The sequence below is a fragment of the Saccopteryx leptura genome, chromosome 1, assembly GCF_036850995.1.
Source record: "Saccopteryx leptura isolate mSacLep1 chromosome 1, mSacLep1_pri_phased_curated, whole genome shotgun sequence".
NCBI lineage: Eukaryota > Metazoa > Chordata > Mammalia > Chiroptera > Emballonuridae > Saccopteryx > Saccopteryx leptura.
The window spans coordinates 2,049,055-2,071,174 of record NC_089503.1 but is presented as its reverse complement, the minus strand read 5'-3'; the positions used below and the strand labels follow the sequence as shown (position 1 = coordinate 2,071,174).

General features: G+C 62.2%; 1 protein-coding gene across 4 annotated transcripts; it reads left to right on the top strand.

Annotated features, from left to right (window-relative positions):
- Nucleotides 1-744: 744 nt before the first annotated feature.
- IGF2 (insulin like growth factor 2) lies at nucleotides 745-16,266 on the top strand. 4 transcript variants are annotated; one of them, XM_066376810.1, is made up of 5 exons: nucleotides 765-881; nucleotides 8,129-8,293; nucleotides 12,806-12,968; nucleotides 14,807-14,955; nucleotides 15,287-16,266. In XM_066376810.1, exons 2-5 carry the CDS (start codon nucleotides 8,132-8,134, stop codon nucleotides 15,524-15,526), a joined length of 714 nt encoding a protein of 237 aa, XP_066232907.1. In that variant the 5' UTR covers nucleotides 765-881; nucleotides 8,129-8,131; the 3' UTR covers nucleotides 15,527-16,266. The 4 variants fall into 4 exon arrangements, with proteins under 4 accessions (XP_066233002.1, XP_066232907.1, XP_066233181.1 ...); XM_066376905.1 differs by lacking the exon at nucleotides 8,129-8,293 and having other exon boundaries at nucleotides 745-881; XM_066377084.1 differs by lacking the exons at nucleotides 765-881; nucleotides 8,129-8,293 and adding an exon at nucleotides 10,080-10,211.
- Nucleotides 16,267-22,120: the final 5,854 nt, after the last annotated feature.

Sequence of the window (22,120 nt, the reverse complement as noted above, 5' to 3'; positions counted from 1 at the left end):
TCCCGGGCGCTCCTCGTGGCCCCTCTGCCCACAGAGCTGAGCGTTGGCAGGGCGGGGCAGCCTCTCTGTCCCCCCCACCCACCCGGGGGTCCGGGCTCTGCTCTCCTGTCCCTCCAGTGTGGGGTTTGTGGGAGAGGAGGGTCGTTCCCCCTTTCCTCCGCCTCGGCCGCTGCCTGCCCGGTACTGAGCTGTGTGCCCGGCCCCTTCCTCGCTTCTGTCCGAGGTGGGACAGCTGGAGAGCAGAGAGGAGGCTTTCTACATTAAGGGCCGTGGTCTCCCAAGACGGGCCTTGTGTGTGCAGATGCCATGCACCCCCCACCCCACCCCTGTGCCCAGGCAGGGTGTCTCATCCAGCACAGGGTCTCCTGCCCCTCCACGGGCATCTTCTCCGGCCTGGTGGCTGGAGCGTCCAGCCCTGGGTGAGGCGTGGGCCACTTTCCCTGCCCTTGTACTCGGCAGAAGGAGAGCTCAGGAGCCAGGCGGACAGGCAGAGGGAACCCCCTTCCTCAAACCCTGATTAAGTGACTCTCAGGCCTCCCTGCCGAAAAGCCAGAGGAGGGCTGGGGCCCACGGCTTCGGCGGCTGGAGGGACATTTGTTTTAAAAGTGACCACCTTTATGTTTCCCCAGGGGCCGAAGAGTCACCGCTGAGCTCCTGCAGGAGGAGGTGCGTTCCAGCCCTCAGCCCCAGGACCCCGCGCCTCCGCCCGCTCAGCCCCCTGTCCAGCCCGACCCCGACCCCCAGCCCACACGGAGGCCCAAGCAGAGGCAGGCCGGAGCTGCCCGCGAACCCAGCCCCCAGGTGAGCTGCTGCAGCCTGTGGCCCAGGCGGTCTCCACGCACTCAGGACTGAGGCCCGCAGCCAGCCGCAGCTCCACAGAGGTGAGTGTCTCGGCCTCTTCTCACCGCCGCCGCCAGCCGGGACCGAGGGGTCCACTGGTGTCCTCTCCACGCCTGAGACACGGTTTCCCCCCCACACCCCCACGCTTCTAAAAGGAGCTGAGTGAGGCTCCGCGAGGGCCTGGAGTGTGTTCAGTCGGAGCTGGCGTCAGGGGTTCAGGGGGCTGCTCCAGGTGCTTCTCCCTGGGGGGCTCAGGCAGGGGCAGAGCAGGGTCCCTGCTGTTCCTGGGGGCGGGCGGCGGTGCAGCGAGGTGCCCCTCTGCCGGGCGCTCCTGGGAGAAGGTCAGAGGGGAGGCAGGGGGCAGCCCAGGGGAGAAGGTAGGGGCCGAGGGGAGGACAGAAGGAAGGGGGGAGAGAGGGAAAACTTGAAGTTAGGGAGGAGTCGGGAGAGACCCCAGGAAAGGAGAGCCAGGCCGAGCCGGGGCTCCCAGACAGTCCTGGGCTGCCGGCTGTGGGCCTGGCCCCCGTGGCTTGGCCTCTCTGTGCTTCCTTTGGTCATGGGGGTACTTGACCCTTGTGGGCCTCCCGGCCGTGCTCAACTGTGATGAGCTGGGGAGCGAGGTATTGACCTAAGGGAGCAGCAGCCCTGGACTCCCAAGACGCCAGCAAGGGCCTGGCTGTCAGGAGCCCACCGTGCTTGAGGCTGCTGGGCTTCCTGCATGTGAGTGGGGGGTGAGGGCGATTAGAAAGGCTCGGAGTGCAGGACGACCCCAGGGTCTCCGGGGGCAAGCTGGGGGAGCATGGCAGAGCTCTCTGACCAGGCACTGTGTGGAGGGGCCCTGGCGGTCAGCTCAGCCCCGGGGTCCTGGGCAGCTGTGGGGTGGGTTTGTGTCCTTGGTGCCTGACCCCAAAAGCAACAAGGGCCACCTTCAGAGCCTGCAGGGACGAACCCACCCAGCAGCTGACCCCCTTCCCAGAGAGAAAACCCAGAATGTTCTTTGATAGGTGTTGTCTTTAGTTCAGACCCCAAGTCTACTGGGACAACAGGGGCCATGCCTGGGTCCTTCTAGATTGGGGGGGGGCTCAGCCATCTCCCTGGGTCCCCCAACCCCGATCCTTACGTACTGTACTGGTGGTGGCTTTGGTTTACTGGCTGGTGGTGCTCGTGCCTTGGTTGGCTTGTGCTGTTGGGTCCTGGTGGTTCCGGTTCCGGTCTTGTTCATCTGTCCCTTGCTTGCTTGCCGTGGGGGCTGACCCTGAGCGGGTGTGTCCCTCCCAGAGCCAAGTGCACAGTCTGAGCCCTGTGGGGGGGGGGGTGAGGGAGGGCGCTCAGGGACCCTCATCGACCGGAGCTGGGTTTGCAAATGCTGGGCTTGGGCCCAGGGAGGGGGGGTGAGCAGCCAGGTCGGAGCCAGAGCTGGGGAGGAAGCCGGGGAGTGCGAGAGGCAGACTGCAGGGCAGGCGGACTGGAGGGAGCTGGGAAGGCCAGCGTGAGCAGGAGCCTGGTGGGGTGCAGGGCCAGACTAGCTGGGGTGAGTCCGGATCTCTCATGCGCGGGGGCGATTATTCTCTTCCGAATCTGGGTTTGTAGATCCAGAGGAGAGGCCAGTCCGGGGCCGGTGCGGGGCCGGGGCGGGGGTGGGGGGCGAGAGCGAGCAGGGTGTGGGGACGGTGGCCTGGCGCTGGAATTCCTGCCGGCCACGCTCAAGCCCTGAGCAGGAGACCCCAGCCCGACAACACGCTGCGGTTGCTGGCAGGTCCCCTCCCTGCCTGCCGTGGGGGGCCGGAAGTTGGGGACTCCAGGGTGGCTGGCCCTGGCTGGGGGATCGCCAGTGCCCTTTTTGAGCCCTAGGGTGACCCGGATCTGCTCTGCCATGCCTGTCCCTTCGGCCACACTTTTTTGACTAAATAAGGCGAGGGCTGTTGGGCAGCCCCGCGGGGGCGGAAGAGCCAATGTGCCCCCCCACCCCGCCCTGACAGCTCAGCCTGGCACCCCAAGGTGGCCTCAGCCTTCCTACCTGCAAGGTCCAGGCGTCTCTCCACGCGCCAGGCGGAGGCTTCTCCAGGGCCAGCGTCTGGGGGCGGGGGGCAGAGAGAAGGAAAAGGGACCCCGAAATGGGCCATGGGTGGTGTGAATGCCCCCCAGGCACCCCGATCAGGGGAAAAGCCCATGGCCGAGCGGGGCTGCCCCCCCCCACCACCACTCCCAGGGGCTGCCCACCCCCAGCCTAAAGGGAAGGCGGAGGGCCCCTGCGCAGGGCCAAGGGGAGCCCTGCGTCTGTTTGTCCTGAGCAGGAGCCCTTGTGCAGGGTTTGCAAAGGCACTCTGGGCTCCCAGGGACCTGGGCCCACACATGGGCGTTATTTTAACGCTCCCCACCGCAGAATTTACAGAAGTCGCCACAGAGTGGGAAGCAACTTCAACACAGCAGAGGCGAGGCGGGCGTCCCCGAGAGAGGCTCCCTCTTCTCTCTCCCCCGACAGAGCTATAGGCACAAGGCACAGGCCTGCTGCCCTGGCCCAGAGGAGGAGGGGGCCGTCATGGGTGGGGGGAGACAGGCCAGATGTTCTTGGAATGGGACATGGGGGTGATTGATGTGGACTGGAATTTGAAGGGGAACATTCCCCACGTGCCTTGGGCTCTGGGTGGAAAATGGGCCGTTTTTTCACGGGGGTGGGGGTAGCCTTCCAGTCTTGCCAAGCTCCTGGGAAAGGCTTCCTGGTGCCCACACCTGTCCAATGGCATTAACCCCTGCCTTCCCAGTGTCAGGCTTGGAGCTGCTGCTAACCCCTTCTAGCTGGGGTCCCTCTGTGGGGGGGCCGTGGGCACAGCCACGCTCTGCCTCGCCCCCCCCCCCATCATTCTGCTTCACTCCCTGCAGCGGCCCCTCCCCCACGGATGCCTCTCTGGAGTCGCTGCCCTACACCCCCCCAACCCCGACACGGCCCCGTTTCCGAAGGGGGGACCCTGTTCCCGCCAGCCAGAGGCGCCTCGGGTCTAGTTAGTGACTTCGGTTCAGTATTTTCCTTGCCGACTCCTCTGACTTCCTGTCCATTTCCAGCCCGGGTCGGGAGACCTTCCCTGTGACAATCCTCAGAAAACGAAAGGAGACCCGCGGTGGCACCCCACTCCTTTGCAGCCCGCCCCCACCCACTTCTGTCTCCCCCTGCCCCCCCCCCCGCACGCACTTTCTTATCTTTTTCCCTTTTTTCCCTCTCTCCTTGCTCGCGTTACTCAAACAAAACAGGTTTCCGTGCGGCGTGGAGACCGGGCACGGCCCGGGTGGCGCTCCAGGAGCGCGGGGGCGGCGGGGGCGGCTACCGACGGGGTGCTCCCGGGGCCCCCACGCCGAGCCGGGGACGAGCCTGCCCGCGGCGGCATCTGGGCCGCGGCTTCGCCTAGGCTCGCAGCGCGGGAGCGCGTGGGGCGCGGCGGCGGGGAGCCCGCGGGCCTCCCCTCGGAGGCGGCCGCGAGGGGAGATGGGACCCGGGCGCGCCCGGGGCCGGGCGTCTGTCTCGCTGCCTCGAGGCTTTCCGGTGTTGCCCTCCATCCACCCCGAGGCCCGCCCGCTGAGCCCCCCTCCGCCGCAGAGACCTATCGGTGGCGAGAAGGCAAAAGAAAGAGGCGGCAGGATGGCCCCCGGGGCGCGTGCCCCTGCAGCCCGCGCTCCCTGCCCGCGTCCCGGGGAGGGCGCCCCTGCTCTGCGCGTCCCCTGGACGCGGCGAGTCCCCAGCAGCGCCGTTTCCTCGGGCCCCCGGGAGCCTGGCCTCTCAAATGCAGACCCGTGTCTGGGGTCCTAACCCACTCAGCACTTCCCCGGCTCCTTCCAAACGCAGGCAGGATTTTGTTTTTTTTTTCTTCCCTGGGATTCTTGAGTTACAGCGTTGGTCCCAGGTCCCCAAACACATTCGCCGTTTTCCCAGGACACAAGCGTTTTCTTGAACATGAATTTCCGGGGGACTTCAAAAACATATGAGGCGTCCAACTGGCTTTCGTGGATTTACACGAGTGGCCTTGGGTCCCCAAATTCACTGGGTGTGTCCTCCGAGGCCCCTAACAATTTATCACACACACCCCACCACCCTCAGGGGCCTGCAGATCTTTGTCCCCTACCATGTCAACACAAACACGACTTGTGGTCAAGCTGGCCACTTCGCCTGGCTCCCCCAGAAGGTGGAGAGGGCTTTTCTGACGGGTGGGTGAGTATCCCAAGTCAAGTGACAACTTTTTCTTGTGTTCTCACAATGGTGGACATTAACTACAAGGTCTCCCTAGCTTCTGTCCCTGTCTTGTCACCTCCACACTGGTTACCAACGGTGTGGCATATTATCTGCCGAGTGTCACAAAATTATTGGTCCCAACCTGGGCTTCCTAAGTTTTACACAAAGAGACCCAGCCTCCCACCCCCCACACACTGGAGCAAATTACCCAGAACCCTCGGAACGCCGCTACCTAGCCTCGGCCAGGATTTAGGAATTTCCCCAAAGCACATGGAACCCTTTCTGAATCCTAAACAGCCTGGGCTTGGGTTTCCTAAGCGCCACCAAACTGAAAGGGTGACTTCTGATTCCCCCAAACTCACTAAGCAAGTTGTTTTTTTTTTCCCTGTGAGCCATGAAGATTTGGAGCATTCATTGCCGGGGGGGTTCTCCCAGCTTCTTGACCCTGTCACAGGCCCCCACAAAATGCACCCAGCAGTTACCCCGAGATTGGATACGCTCAGTGGTGACCGCGGGTTATTTAGGTGACTCTGAATCTTACACGGCCCCCCCCCCAGGACCCCCTGGGTCATGCCACGCATTCAAAAGAGACCTGTTCCTGGTATACTGGGCTTTGTACAGTGTCTCCAGTGAGCTAATAATCTAGACGTTTTCTCTGCATCATAAAATTTTTGAGTATTTAAAAATTCCCCAGATCCCCCAGTTTACTGACAAGAACCTGGGTTTTCTAAAATCCAGATGCTGATCAGAAATCCCGGAGGTCACCAGACCCTTCCCTGACCACCGATACAGTATTTGGATTTGCTGGGTTCCCTCAAGGATTGCCCCCTAACCCCGTCTTAGATACACACACAATGCCCAGTGTTACAGTTGGTCACAGAGTGGCACTGATTTCCTGGGCTCCTAAGCATGGATGCCACCCCTCACTGAGGCACCCCGAATTTAAACATTTCTTGGGTCTTCCACACAGCAAACCCCCCCAGTAATTTTGGACACTGCTTCTCCAGGCCCCACGACTTAGGAACTCTTAATCGGGTTTTTCCCCCAAACGTTAGATGTTGACTCCCAATTCTCCTGAGGACTCGGAACAACTTGACTACATCCCCAGGTTCAAAAATTACTTTCTTGGGGACTCCAAATTGAAGCCGTGTCGCCCAGACCTCCAAAGTAAATAGAGATTTTTCATTCCCCCCCCTCCACAAAACAATCAAACTTTTTCTAAAAAAGCTGCATTTATGGGTCTCCTGACTTTATGACCTTGAGCCCCCCCTAAATTTAAGCAGTTTTCCCGTCCCCCCAAATGAAAATGTCCAGGGACTGAAAAATACCCCCAGGTCCTAGAAGCCCAGGCAGCACACGCCTGTGTCCTACAAGCTTTCTCACCACAAACAAGGACCCTGAAATTTAGCTGTCAGTTTCTACTGGGCAATTTCCAGTGATCCCCAAAATTTGGATCATGTTTCCTTGGGGTTCCCCGAAGGCAGGCAGTGTTCAGGAAGGCAGGATATGGTTCTTCTGTTCACCAAAATGAAAACTACAGTAAATGAGCTGATTTAAAGAATCAAATGTAAAAGTCCTTGATTCTCTGCTCTCCCTAGCATGTACTGATCGCACTCCAGCCTCCCCCAAATTTAGAGCGTGTTTCTCGGGTCTCCGAAGGAGCTGAGAATTCCCCTCGAAGCCACAACAATAATGGAAGTTGCTTTCCTAGAGCTGTGGGAGCGCCCAGGCCGCCAACTTGCATTTTTAAATTGTGGAAATTAATCTCCACTTTCCTTCACCACGTGGAGATTTTTCCTAGGTCCCCAAAATGTGTCCACTGTTTTCTTCCCTCAACGTTAGACAAGGGAAGAAACTTGGGTACAGGTCATGTAGGGAATTTTTCTCGAGTCACCCCCAAAACCTACCACCCCAAGAATCGTTCTGGGTCCCCCACATTTTAAGACTCGGATTCTTCCACTCCTTAATTGCATCCCAGCCATTTCCACGGACCCTCAAACTTGGACTCTTTCTCTGAAGCTTCCCATTTGGTGGTTACCGCAAGTCCCCCACATCGGGGAGACTCCCCTGGGTCCCCTGCTTCGGGGACACTCGTTCTTTCCGCCTGCAAATCAGACGAGAGCTTCGGCTTGCGTCCCCCGATATCGATATCTGGGCATTGTTTCCCGCCCGCCCACCGCCTTTTGCAGCCTTCAAACCCTGCGCGGCGCGCATTGGTCTCCGGCCTCTCTGCGTTTCTTACGAAGTCCCCGCAGCTCCTCGGATTTAGGAAATTTCTGTGTTCCCCAAACACCCTTGCCTGGCAGCGTGTCCACCAGGACGTAGGCAGAACTTCTCCCGCGTCCAGGAAAACGACTGGGCATTGCCCCCAGTTTCCCCCAAATTTGGGCATTGTCCCCGGGTCTTCCAACGGGCTGGGCGTTGCCCCTGGACATTGGGGACTGCCCCCGGGGTCTCGCTCACCTTCAGCAGCTTCACCGGCCACCGCAGAGCGCTCCCTCCTGCCTCGGCTCCTAGCGCGCCCGCGGACGCAGCCTTCAGCCTCGCGGTGAGCTCCCCGCCGCCTCCGCGCCGCCGCCGGGCTTCTCGCCCGCACCGGCCACTGTCCCCGCCGGACCTGGCGCTCGTCTGGGGCGACCGCCCGGGAGACCCGCGCAGGGCACGGGAGCCCGCTGCGGGTTTGCCGCAGGGCGGCTGCTCTCGCTGGGGCCGGGCGCCCCGAAACCGGCGCCGTTTTCGTTTGTTCTTTGCAAAGATCTTGTCATTGTGGGGGTAACGCTTTGGCGGCCCTGAAGCGGGGCGGGCAAGGCGCTGGGTCGGAGGGACGCCGCGGAGAGGCGCCTCCAGCTCGCCCGCCGGGCTGAGGACTCGGGGAGGCGCGCGCGGAACGCGGGCGAGGTGATTGATGGCGGCGGAGTAAGGGGGCGAGCCCGGCTCGGGCTTCCGTCGGCGACCCCTTCCCGGTGGAGAGGCGCGGACGGCTGGGGGACAGGCGGGGCGTGGGGGGCCTATCGTGGTTTTGACTTCGTAGAAGTCACAACGAGTTCTTACACCGTCCAAACTCTCTAGGAGATGGTTTCCCCAGCCCCCCAAATTATCGTGGTGGCTCCTGGGGCTGAACCCGAGTCTGCGCAAGTCCAACGCACTGAGGACGGGGGAACCATTATCCGGATATTTTGGGTGGGCCCTAAAGGCGAGCTGCTTAGACGCACCCCGGTGAGCTCGGTCATGCAGGTAGGATTTGAGCGATGTTTCCCGCCTTGTTCCTCTCCCCCCCCCCCCCCCGGGGCACTCACAGCCTCTCAGGCCCCACGCCTGGCCCAGATTCGGACCTGGCCTGGCCGGTTCATTGCACGGACCGCACCTGGCGGTCGCCGCGGCTGTTCCCCCGCTCCCGCGCGGCACCGGGGGGCGCTCGGGCTCTGGCTGCTACTCGAGACGCAGCGCCTGTTCGGGCAGGTGGCGGCTGCGCGCTGCGCGCGCGCCAAGGGGACAAACCTCCCTTCTCTGCATTTCCCACCGGGGATTTGGGGACCCCTCCGAGCCACCTGCACCCTCACTTCGACGGGGCGCCCCACCGTTTAGCCCCTTGGTAGGAAGCGGGGACTCTTGTCATCGCTAGGGCTTGGGACAACCGCCCACCCTGCTCGCCTGTGCCCCCCGCGCACGAGCACAGAGATCTTGGCACCCCAGAACTCGAGATGGGGGCCCCTAAACACTTTAGAACGGCGAATTGGGATTTCTTGCACAGTTTGCCGCTCCCCGCCCCCAACCCAATCTTCGTCCCCGCGCACCCCACCGTCCCCCTCCCCCACCCCGCAGTCTCCGGGGCCCCGAAGCCCGCGCCCCCCTCCCCCTGGCTCGAGTTGCGGAGGCGGTCTGGGGGCGGGGCGAGGGCCCGGCGGGCGCCTATTGGCGCGGGCTCAAGGCCAGCGGGGCCCGAGCGGGCGCCGCGCCGCGGGGTGGCGCGGCTATAAGAGCCGGGCGTTGGCGCCCGGAGTTCGCCTGCTCTCCGGCGGAGCTGCGTGAGGCCAGGCCGGCCCCCGGCCCCCCCCTTCCGGCCGCCCCCGCCTCCTGGCCCACGCCCGCCCGCGCTTGGTCCGCCAGCGCCTCCACCGGGCTGGCGGCCCCGCGTCGACGTCGTCCGCCACGCTGCTGACTCCCGTCTCGGGCGCCGTCGGCTGCGGGGTCGCGCTCCGCCGGGCCTGCGGACTCCCCGCCGCCTCCTCTTCTATCTACCTCAACGCCCGTCCCGCTTCACCCGAGGAGGCGGTTCCCCCCGCAGGCAGTCCGGCTCGCAGGCCGCCGGCGTTGTCATCACCCCCCCGCTCCCCCTCCAGCCCTCCCCGGCGCGCAGCCTGACCGCTCTCACTCCTCGCTGCGTCCCGAGCGGCTCCAGCGCTGCCACCGCTGCCCCCCCGAGGCCCGGGCTTGCGACGGCAGAGGGCTCCGTCGGCCCAAACCGAGCTGGGTGCCCACGGCCCCGGGTGACGCCTCCGCTCCGCCCCCCTCAACACCATCCCCGGCCCCCGACGTTGCGCCCTTTCCTCGCTTCTCTGTGCTCTCCTCTCCACCTCTCAGGCATCTGGCCCCGGCCCCTCGCTCTCTTTTTCTCCCGCGACCTTCCCTTTGCTCCCTCCCGTCCCCCCCAGCCCCGCGCCTCAGCGCCCTCCCCCCCTTCAAGCCCGCCCTCCCTCCTTCGTCCCAAAGTGGATTAATTATACGCTTTCTGTTTCTCTGCGCTGTTCTCTCCCGCTGTGATCCTGCCCGCCTCTCGCTGTCCTCTCTCCCTCTCGCCCTCTCTTTGGCCCCCCCCTTTTCACGTTCACCCTGTCTCTCTCACTATCTCTGCCCCCTTTTCTGTCCTTGATACAACAGCTGACCTCATTTCCCGATACCCTTTCCCCCCCTAAAAGTACAACATCTGGCCCGCCCCAGCCCGCAGAAAGCCCGTCCTCCCCAGACAATCAGACGATTTTAATCCCACCCCCCCCAAAAAAGCCATCCCCCCGTTCTGCCCCGTCGCACATTCGGCCCCCGCGACTCGGCCAGAGCGGCGCTGGCAGAGGAGTGCCCGGCAGGAGGGCCTACGCCCGCTGTTCGGTTTGCAATACGCAGCAGGGAGGTGGGCGGCAGCAGTGCCGGCTTCCAGGTAAGCGTCGTGCGGGGCTGGCAGGGCTGGAGAGGGCGGAGGACGGGCCCCGGCCATGGGGTGGGTGGGGGCCGTGGGTCCTAGTCCCTGGTTGCAAACCCCGCGCTTTTCCCTTGCGCCGCGGAGGGGGCGGGGTAGGGGCATCGGGAAATGCCAAGAGAGGTGTGAGCTGTCTGCAAAGGCGACTTCCTGGTCGGTTTTTTGGGTGCGGGGTGTGGGGGGGGCAGGGAGAGTGTTGCTGAAAGTTTGAGATTTGTGCCGTGCGTGGGGGCGGGGGGCGGGGCCGTCCCCCTACCCCCAGGGTGCTGGGCAATGAGGAGGGGCGCAAATCTCTGCAACTCAGCCTGGTATGTTGACTCCGTGCCAGCCGAAGACGGAGAGAGGAAAACGGGGTGGGCGGGGCCAGGATGGAGCGAGGGGGGGCCGAGCTGGCAAAGAGTCCTGCCAGACGCCACATTTGCAATATCCCCCCCTTTCTGGTCCCCCTTTCCCTGTCCCCAACATTTCCAAGCAGGAAATCTGGGGAGAGGGGCCCAGAGAGCAAGAGTGTACATACACAGCCCACAGTGGGCAACGGCCCCTTGCCCCGTGGGCAGATGGAAGTTTCCATACAAGGAGGTGGAAAGCAGCCCCCCCTTCTGGCCCCCATTGCCCTGTGCGGACTTGGGCCGGGGGTTCAGTGGGCCCCCGCCCCCTCCCACATGGTGTTCTGCTTAGGGATGGCCCCCAGCTGGCGGTGGGGGTGCAGAGGAGCCACGGGACTGGCTGGAAGCGGGGAGGGGGCGGGGGCAAGGGGGCGGGGGGAGTGGTCAGCGGGGAGAGGGGTGGGGGGCGGGGTGGAGCCGGGGGCTGGGAGGAGCCCGCTCACACATAAAAGCAGAGGCACTGACCAGCTCGAGAACTGGACATTAGCTTCTCCTCTGAGGCAACTTCCCAGTCTCCTCCTCCAGCCCCAGGAACTCTCCTGTTCAGCTGCAGGTAACCAGCGCTGTTGAGCGGAGAACCCCACTGCCCTCCGGCTCCAGCCCGCCTGCCCGCCCGCCTGCCTACCTGCCTGCCTGCCGATCACCTCGGCCTCAGCCCCTCGGCTTCTGCCCCTTGCCTCTAGCACAGGCACCCCCATCTCCTCCCAGCCTCTGCCCTCCTCGGGCATGCCTGCCCAGCCTTCCCCTCTGCTGGTGCCCTGGACTGGACCCTACCCTGGACAGCCCAGGCTTGCAGAGGATGGAGCTGCTTGGCCGCTGCCCTGCTCCGGCCACTCGCTGGCCACATTTTTGTTCATAGAATTTTGAAGGGGGTTAGCGGTCGGGAGCAGCAGGGTGACCAGCTGGGGTCCAAGTCCAGGGCAGCAGAAGGAGGTGAACGAGGTGGCACTTGAGACCTTTTTCGGTCCAGCTGCTGTGGCTCTCTAGCGAGCTTAATAAGCGAGGCGGCTTCCTTCCTCGCGTCGCCTCGATTTTTATTGCATCCACTTTCTCCTGGGCCAGCGTGCAGCAGCCTCGATCCCTGGACCCGCCGGGTGTGGAGCCTGGGAGGGGCACCTCTGGGCAACCTGCCCAGCCCCTTCCTTGCTCGGGTAGCCTCCGGGTGCCAGTGGCTCAGAAGCACCTGACAATGACGGTCCCCTCCAGAAAGCGGGGAAGCTTCTGCCTTCTGGAAGGGGAAAGGGGCAAGAGCAATCTTAAGAGAAGCTGAGACCTCTCCCAAGCCTCCTTTTCCTTAAGGGGACCCGGTTCACTCTTGTCCCGGGATTGCAGCCGCAGGGCTTGTGCAAGGGGGTGTGTCTTAAGACCTGCCACTCATTCCAAGCGGGACCCTGAGGAACTTGGTGTCTGGTTTCCAGGTGGCCTCCTGTGCTCTCTGTCCAGTTCCCGTGGATGGGATTTGGTACCTCGAAATGAGAGAGAGCCCGGTGGTCGCCAGAGGGCTTGGAGGCCTCGGTGGCTCTGCCAGGGTTGGGGTGTGGTGCCCCGGGGGCAGACTGGAGTTGGGGAACAGGAGAACAAGGCTCCCGGGAGTGGGTGGCTGGCCCGGTGGTGCTGACCATTGGATCCTGGACCCGAGCTCTGCTCAGCTACAGCCTGTGAGGGGCGGGGCTGTCCGGCAGGACCCCTTGGTCCTCTGGGATGCACAGGTCCTGGGGTGGGGTGGGGCCGGCTGCCATCTTGGCTGGCGCTGGGAGACCCAGGAGTGGCCACTGCCTTGTGCTGGCCCCGCCCTCATGACATCATAGGATGGAGGCCAGGTCCAGTGCCCTGCTCTGGTCCCTGCAACTCTGGGAATGGCTGAGTCCCTGCAGTAATTGCAATTGGGGGGGGGCGGTTATCCCCGTGTGGAAATTGCTGACCAGCGCTCGCTCGGTGCCAGTCAAAGGTGTGCTTCCCACACACTCCTCAGCAATTGTTCATTAGAACAGTAACGTTCACAGGAGAGAGCCCCTGCTTGAAAACTGCAACTGAACTTGAAGCTCGGAGATGGCTGGGCTGGCGCTCCCCAGAGGCAGCTGGGCCTCCTGACCCCTGCTTCATCGCCTTAGAGACCCCGGCTGGAGTGGGGGGGCGGGAGGGGCTCACGCCTGCTCTCTCCGCCCCCAGATTCCGATGGAGCTTCCGATGGGGAAGTCGATGCTGATGTTGCTAACCTTCTTGGCTTTCGCCTCGTGCTGCTTTGCTGCTTACCGCCCCAGCGAGACCCTGTGCGGCGGGGAGCTGGTGGACACCCTCCAGTTCGTCTGTGGGGACCGCGGCTTTTACTTCAGTAAGTAGCGCAGTGGGCGGTGGGGCCGGCGGAGGGGGGAAGGGGTGTACGCAGCCGGTGCTGAATAAAATCCTGCCGCCCTCCTGAGCACACCTCAGACCCCCAGGCAAAGGGACAGCTGTCTAGGAAGGGGGTGGGCGGGGAGGGGGGAGGATGAGCCCCGGCTTTGGAGAGTGCAATCAGGACCCTGTTGTCTCCATTTATTGGGCACCTGCTGTGTGCCTGGGTCACACTCACATCTCCTGATTTTCCTGCAACATAATTCAGTGTGTGTATAGGTGGTGGTGGTGGTGGGTGGATGGTATTACACGGGGCACACTGTTACAAGCGGAGGGGTGGGGGGCCTCCTGATGAGGCAGGTCTGAGCAAGGAAGAAGCCTCTCTCCTGAACGCGCTTACTATGGGCAGGGCTGTGAGCAGAGCAGGGGTGAGGGGGGGGGCGGGCGGGGCTGCCTGACATTCCGACAATGGGCTCATATTCACGGATGATCGGGTGCTAACGTGAAATAAAATGGCTTGAAAACCCAACGGGAATAAAAGCACATGTTGCTGGTGGGTGTGAGTGAGCACGCCACACGTGCTTGGGACGCCCAGCTCCACCGTGGGACGGCAGGACAGGAGATGAGCCCCTGCTGTCCCAGTGCCCGTGGGGCTGGGTGTTCTGGGACCTGTGCCCTGTAGGGTGGGGCACCCATCTGCTGTCCCCCCCCCATGTTTTGGCTACTTTATTCCCCGTGCCTCTCTCTTGACTTCTGTCCTGGGACTTGCCCTTGCCTCTGTGCCCTGTGTAGCAGGCTGAGACCACCCCCTCCCCCAGTGGGAGGCGACTCTCTTCCCTCAGGGGCATGGAGTCTTGGCCCTCACCTCCCCAGCAAGTCGGGCCTCAGTTTCCTTAGCTGCAGAAGAACGGGTGGGAGGAGGGGGGACAGGGGTGGGGCAAGTCAGCGAGAGCCCGTAAAGCTCACCCTGACCCCAGCACTTCCTGGGCAATCTCTTCTGCAAGCCTTCCACGTGCCCGCCCTGCAGAATGGGCCCACCCTGGTGCCAGTCCTGGCATCTCAAAGCTTGTCTTTGGAAACGCACTCCTGATCTTCAGAGCTTCTGAAGCCCCGCCCACTCGGCCCTGCCCCCTCTCTGTTCCTTGCCTCCTTTGTGGGCAGGAAGTGGCCCCTGTACCCTATGTAGGGGCTGGTACCAGTTGGCCATCCCCCCCTCCCCAGAGAGTGGGCTCTCCTGAACCCAGGCTTCCTTCAAAGGGGTGTGGGCTGAAGCCCCACCCACCCAGGGGACTCATGCCGGATGGAACCCCTTACTAGGGGCTTCTCCTCCTGCCCCTCACCCAGGCACCCTGCGCTTTCCCTTGCGGCTGAGACGTGGAGCCCCGGGGGAGGCGAGGGGGAGGACGGGAGGAGAGGAGGGCGTGGTTTTTTACAGCTCCTCACTCCTCTCCTCCCGTCTTCTTCTTCCTCCTCCCATTCCTACCTGTCTCGGTGTCTCAGGGCTGCGGGCCACCACTGGCCCCTGCTTACCGTGCGGGGTGGCACCTGTGGGCTCAGCCTAGCTGGCTTTCAGGACAGCAGGGCCCTTGGTCCCAGAATGTGGGTGTTGGACCTCACCTCTTCGGGTTAGCCCCTGAGCCCAGGGACTGGAGACCCTGAGCTGGTTCCCACTTCCCCTTCTCTCCTTTCTGGAGGGTCCTGCCTGCCCCTCGCCCGCCGCGCACACACACACACACTCACACACACACACACACAGACACACACATGGCCCGTCTGATGTGCGGTGGTGCCCTGGTGTTGATGAGTCCTCTCCCCCACCCCCTCCGGTGGGACTCACAGGCAGACCAGCCAGCCGCGCCAGCCGACGCAGCCGTGGCATCGTGGAAGAGTGCTGCTTCCGCAGCTGCGACCTGGCCCTTTTGGAAACCTACTGCGCCACCCCCGCCAAGTCCGAGAGGGATGTGTCGACTCTCCCGACCGTGCTTCCGGTAAGACCGAGGTCTCCAACACCACCAGCGGGAAGTCTTCCCTCTGGGGCCCTTAGGGTTGTCACCTCTGAGCCAAGGGACCAGGCACAACCAGCTCCTTTGCTGAAAGTGCAAGCTAAGAGAGGGAGCCAATCCCATGTTTGTCATGTCCTCCACTGGGGACCTCGCGGCCAGGAGCTGGGTGAGTTATGAATCTGTTCTCAGTTGGCACGGTGGCAGGTTTAGGTAGGTACCAACCAGCCCCTCAGGTCACCAAGAGGGCCACAGGCTCGCTGGGGGCTGGAGCAAGGAGAGCCGGTGGCACCCCTTTGACTGGCCCTTCCCCTCCCAGGACAACTTCCCCAGATACCCCGTGGGCAAGTTTTTCCACTACGGCACCTGGATGCAGTCCGCCCAACGCCTGCGCAGGGGCCTGCCTGCCCTCCTGCGTGTCCGCCGGGGTCGCATGTTGGCCAGGGAATTGGAAGCTTTTAAAGAGGCCAAGCGTCACCGGCCTTTGATGGCCCTGTCCACCAATGACCCTGCTTCCCACGGGGGTGCCTCTCCAGAGGTGTCCAGCAATTGGAAGTGAACCAAATTGTTGTAATTCTGCGAAATGGCCCCACCTCCTCCTGCTCTCCTCTTGACCATCGACCATTCCATCAGGTCCCCCTCTGAAACCTCTCTGGGCCGTCCTCCTTAGGGGCTCCTCCACCCTCCCCCGTGCCCCAACCTCCCCACGTCAGGCTACTCGCCTCGGCCCCTTTCCATCGGGCTGAGTCATCCCAACAACTTCAAAACTGATTGGCATTAAATATCCCCCCAAATTATCCCCTCAAAATAATCCCCCAAAAAAATATTCCCCCCAAATTATCCCCCCAAATTATTCCCCCAAAAAATATCCCCCCCAAAATTATTCCCCCCCAAATTATTCCCCCAAAAAGTATCCCCCCTAAATTATCCCCCCAAAAATTATCCCCCAAAAAAATATCCCCCCCAAAATTATTCCCCCCCAAATTATTCCCCCAAAAAGTATCCCCCCTAAATTATCCCCCCAAAAATTATCCCCCCAAAAAATATCCCTCCCAAAATTATTCCCCCCCCAAATTATTCCCCAAAATTGCCCAACAAAATCTGGCAAACAAATCCTTAAATCACTCACACACACCCCACACACTCATACACACATTAGCCCCACTAATTGGCTTTTTAAAAAAAACACCAAAAAAACAAATTAGGCTTAAAAAAAAAAAAACCCCCCCCAAAAAAACCCAAAAAATCAATTGGCTGAAAATAAATTTAAAAAAAAAAAAAAAAAAGGCTTAAAAACAATTGGCAAAGTAAAAGAATTCGGCGCCCCCCCCCCCCTCCGTCTCTTCCCCGTGGGACTTTGAGTCAAATTGGCTCTGGGCTCGAGTCCCTAACCATCCAAGAGAACGGAGGGGACCCCAAATTTGCAGCGGGCATGTCACTGCTTCTCAGCTACCTCCCTGCTCACTCAAGACCTCTGGGCACTCTCAGTGAACTAGCCGCGAAACCATTTCAGCCACCCAGCCTCGCTGTCCACACGGGTCCCGCCCATAGTCACCAGGGAGCTGGTTGGGGGCCACTGAGACCGAAGGAGGGGAACCGGAACATGAAAACCGAAATTTAATTGGCACGAACCCCACACCCACCAAAATCTTAACCTATTTGTCCCCACCCAAAAGTACACACCGTCTCTCACACACGCACGCACGCATGCAACACCCTCACACCCACGCACCAAACATGGTCACAGACTTTCACACCTGCACGCACCCCCTCACGCACACACCAACAGCCTTCTGGTGCACACACATGCATGCACACCCCCCTCACCTGCAGGGGGCGGGTACAAACGGTGAGAATGACTTGGCCAAACCCATATGGGCACAGATGAGACCATGTCTCATCCCAAATTCTCTCTCAAGGTTTTCATGTGCTCCGGTTCCCCTCCCATCGTCCCCTGAGATGCACCCCCGGGGTGGGGAGGGGGTGTGTCCCAGGCCTGGGCCCTTGGTTCCATCTTTCCGAGGCGAGGGGGGTGCCCTCCCTTGTCGGTACTGTCCCCTCAGACCTCGTGGTGTGAGCCCGATGCCCCCAGACACTTCAGCGCTCCTCACCTTCATGTGTGCCAGCGAGGAGATGGCGTGGCCAGATACGGAGGTGCTGAAGCCGAGCAGGACATGCCGCCCCCTCTCCCCCGCCGTAGCCTGACGCCCTAGGTGTGCCCCTCTGGAAGATCTGGGCCCTGCCCCTGGCACGCCTGGGATCATCTTTGCCAGCCTCCCGGGGGGGGGGGGAGCCTTTCATTTCTGAGAAGCTTTCCCCCCCCCCCGGGAGGCCGGCAAAGGTGGTGGGGAGCGTGGGAAGTCTGGCGGTTGGTGGGGTGGGTGGGGGGCAGTGGGGGCTGGGTGGGGGGGCTCCCTGGGGTAGGATGTGTCCCAGCGAGGTTTCGGTCCCAAGTCGGGAGGGAGTGTTGAGGAGGCTTGCAGAATTACAGACTCAAAATCAGACATCCAAATTTGACGCCAATTGATCTATTTCCCCCCTTTAATTCGATGCTCCTGGGGCTTGTTTCTGTTTTTTTTTTTGAACCCCCGTCCTTGGCTTCTCACGCGCTCACACAACAATATAACTCCCGTCCCCGTAACAGGGGAGCAGTGACGCGTAGGGACGTGCACACCGGCCGTCCACCAGCACCAACCGCCAGAGTCCTGCTCTCCGCCATTTATCTCCCTGCATAATTTTTTTTTTTTTTAATCTGTCCCTGTCGCTTGGGTTGAATCGAGAGTGGAGCCTCCGTGAGGGCGCCAGCCACAGGCGTCCCCCCCACGGAGAAGACCAAGGGGAATCGAGAGGGCCGCTGCCCGGCCTGGCTTTCGGGGACAGTGGCTGGTCCCCGGAGGCCCTGAGGGGTGGAGGAGGGATGGGGCTGGATCTCCCCAGGTGTGAGGAAGGTGCTCGGAGGCCATCAAGGAAGGAAAGGGCCCCCGGCCGGCCAGGCCAGCGGCCGCCGGGGGGGAAGGGGCAGCAGAGGTGTCAGCAGAAGGGGTTCCATCGGGCTGGTGCAGGTGGCCGCCTTCCGCACGCTTGGGGAGCGCTCCCCCCGCCCCTCGGTCACACCTTGCCCACCTCCTCAGCGCCCTGTCCTGTCCCCCAGGAGACGGGAGCTCCGCAGAGTCTCCCGGGAGGGCCAGGCAGGGTGAGGTCGGGCGGTCGGGGAGGTCAGGAGAGAGTCCTGCAGAGCAAGAGAGCTGTGAGGTTGACCATCAACCCGGGGTTGCTTGGGCCCCGAGGCCTTGTGGGTCTGGTACCGACCCAGCCACCATTCATCGCGGTACCTAGGGCGGTCGCAGGGACCCGGGCGGCTGGGAGGTGTACCTCCCCCCACTTCTGCCCCCAGCGCGGCCCCCCTGTAGGCAGCCCGACTAGCATTCTAGAGGCCCGAGGCTTCTGGGCCCTGGCAACAGGGCTGGCAGGACCCCGGGGGCGGTCCATGCCAGCCCGCTCTTGGCACGGAGGGTCCCTCGGCAAGTGCTTGGGGAATGGGCCATTCGGAACATTGGACAGAAGCCCAAAGAACCAAATTGTACTGATTGGAGAACCCAGACGGATCGGCCGGAGAACCAAAAAGACTTTAGAGGCGCCCAAATTGATCACCTGCCCATTCCGCCGGATGCCCGTCCCACCTGGTGTCAACATCCGCCTCGCTCCGCGGCACCTGCCGACGCTCCTCTGTGTCCCCCACGTGAGCAGCTCTCCACAGGTCACCAGTCATCTTGACCCGGCTCTACACTGACCTCCCATTGCCCATGATTGTGGCTGTCCATCTTGTCTCTTCCCCGAATCCCCACCCCCCAAGAAGACCAGTCTTCAGCGGGACCCCCTCTTGGGTCCCTCCCTGTGCCATCGCCTGAAGACCACCCCACGCGCCGAACACCCCGTGTCACCTGCCGCTGTCCCTGCCATCGCACAGCGGTCGTGTTCGCCTCGACTCAACCCCTTTAACATGCTGTCTCCGGCAAAGCCCAGTGCCTGGGTTTTGTCTTTAACCTTCAACGCTCGCAATCCCAATTAAAGTTTTCAAATGTATTCTGTTCTGAGTCCTCTGCTCTTTTACTTGGGGGGTGGGTGGGTGTTAGGGTGGGGGGTGCGGGGCATGAGGGCAGGAGGGAGGTGTGGAAGCCCACTCTGCCCCTCACGGCTCGCAGTGAGATGACAACACCCGTGGTGATGCCCATGCCGGGGCCAAGGGCCCTGGGACAACCTCAGAGACCAGATCCTCAAATACAGGGCGCCATGGGGAGGGGGGGGGGCTCTCCCAACAGCCCACTGATGAGAAGGAAGGGGCTCCAGCTGTGGGTGAAGGGCTGGATTGGTTCTGAAGGTCTCTGGAAACTAGCTGCTCACACCTGAGGACTCCTATCGCCCGTGTGCCCACCTACCCCTGCAGACATGCTTGCCCACCCCCCAAGCCGGGCTGAAGCAGATGGCACCAGAAACCCCTCTCCGGCTCAGCTCTGAGCCTCCAACCTTGATGGCTCTGGTTTCTGACTCTTAGGGTCCCTGAGTCAGTGAGGCTGGCATCCAGGATGCTCGAGGCCGGACCTGGCCCCTTCTCCCACCCCCACCCCGCCCTACCCCCAGCCCTCGGCTAGCAGGGGTGCCCACTGTGGGCAGAGGGGCCGCTGGAGTAGGGGCCACGGAAGCGGAGGCTGTGGCTGTCCCCCAGGGTGGGGCAACTGGGCAGCACTGGGTGAGCTCTGACCGTCGGGCCAGTCCTCCAGGGTCTGGCGTGGCCACTACACGGGCAGCCACGCTGCTTGAGCTCACTGGGAAGTGGTCCGAGAGGAGCCCAGGGTCAGCCTGGAGGAGGAGGTGATGTCAGCCTGGAGCCATGAGGCAGGGCTGGCGGGGAGAGAGAGAGAGAAAGTTGGGGGGCTGTGCAACCTTTGGGGCGGGCAGGGTTCTGACGGAGGCGAGGTCTGGGGGCCCCTGCCTTCCTGCCCCCCACCCGTTCCAGTGAGATGCTCGGAGAGCCTTCCAGGGGGTGGTGGGGGGGGTCCAGCTCAGGACCCTCTGCCTACACCTTGGACCAGATCAGAGCCACTTGCCCACGAGCCCCCCAAAAGCCCACTGCAGCCCTGCCGTGTCCTCTCCCAGGGCCCAGGGTCTCCCTTCTGCCCAGCTCTGTGCAAACCACGCTCTCTCCCTCCGGCCCCCGGCCCCACCCACCCAGAGTCTCCCCTTGCGGTCTCCTCACCGTTGCTGCAGCCCACCTCACCCACACGCCAGCCTGCACCCTGCCTTCCCCAAGACCCCCCTCGGGACCTCCTCCCAGCAGCCCTGGGCACAGCTGTCCCCTCACCCACCCGGCCCTCCTGGGTTAGCCTGGAACACCCCTCATCCGGCTGCTGCTGCCTCCCCCCACATACTGTCTCAGGGATCCTGGGACTGCCTGGTCCCCCTTTGCTCCCTCTGCCCCTGCTCTGCAGACTCAGCTCACCCCCATTCATGTGGTTAGATGGGGGCTCCATCCCTCCCTCCCTCCCTCCACCCATTCACACACAGGACGGCCACCCCGTGTGCAGGGTGCTTCTGGCTCAGTGTCATGGAGGGAAGTGTTGGGGGGTGCTCTTCTAAGTGGGGTGGGCTTTAAGGAGAAAGGAGCACTGGAGGCTGCAGGAGTAAGGGGCGTGGGGATCTCCGGAAAGGTGGAGATGACCTAGGCCCTGGGGAGTCAGGGGCGGGGGCTGCAGCTGGGAGAAGGGGTCAGCGTGGGGGACGAGATCAAAGCTGTAACGGGGGACTGACTGCACAGGCCTGTGGTGGTGGTGGGGGGCGGCTGGGGAGAGGACACCCCAAGAAAAGACATGCCCCATCCTAACCCCCGGAACCAGTGGACGTGAATGTCTGTGGAAGAAGGGCCTTTGGAGATGTGTTTCGTTAGGTGAAGGATCTCACGATGTCATCCTGGGTTTGGGATGGGCCTAAACCCAATGACAGGTGTCCCTAGGAGATGGGAGAAGGACATACAGACCCACAAGCCCAGGAATGAGCCCAGGGGAGAGGCAGGCAGGACCCTCTCCTGCCCCTCTGGGGGTGGAGGGGAGCATGGCCTGGTGACATCTTGATCTCAGACTTGCCTTCCGGACTGGGAGTTCATGAATTTCTGTTGCTTTCAACGGCCCAGTCCAGTCACTGAGGATGTCGCTCCTCGGGGCCCAGTCTCTGTATCAGGTGCCGAGGGTACTGCTGTGAGCTGAACAGGTGGCCACGCCTGGCCCACATCTGCCATCCTGGGTCTCGTCCCAGCACCGCCGGCCCGAGAGGTTCTTGTCTGTTTGCCCTGCTGAACTCCACACCGAGCCAGAGAGTCTTTTAAAACATCGGGCCAGGTCCAGCCCTTGCTCTGGATTTTCCCCACGGAGACGAGTGAAGTCCTCATGATGGCCCGTAAAAGCCTCCCTGGCTTGTCCTGCCCCTGGGTCTGAGCGGGCACACGTGCCTGCCCCTGCCTCAGGACCTTTGCACGGCTGCCCCTGCCGGGACCATTCACCCCGGGAGACGGCCCAGGTCACACCCTCATCACCTGCAGCTCTTTTTGCTGAATTGCAATGGTCTCCGTGAAGCTTGCCCTGAGCACCCTCACACACAAGAGCTATCCAAGCCTGTGTGTGCCCCAACGACTGGCCGAATGACCAGGACAAGGGGAAGGCAGATGGGGACGCGGAGGCTCTGGGCCGAGTGACTGGAAAGGGAGCTGCCACTTGCTAAGCTGGAGATGCTGGACTCACTTCCTGGGCTGCTGGGACCCCCGCGGGTCTCTGTCGGGAATTTTCTTTCTTTTTTTAAAAATTTTATTTACTTCTTTTAAGGGTGTGTGTGAGTGTGTGTGTGTTGAGAGAGAGAGAGAGAGAGGGAGGAGAGAGATGAGAAACTTCTACTTGTAGTTGTTTCACTTTAGTTGTTCATTGAGTGCTTTTCTTGTATATGTGCCTTGTCCTGGGGGGCTCCAGCTGAGCCAGCGACCCCTTTGCTCAAGCCAGCGACCTTAGGCTTCAAGCCAGCGAATCTGGGATCGTGTCGATGATCTCGCACTCACGCTGGCAAGCCCACACTCAAGCCTGTGGCCTTGTGGTTTCTAACCGGGGGACCTCAG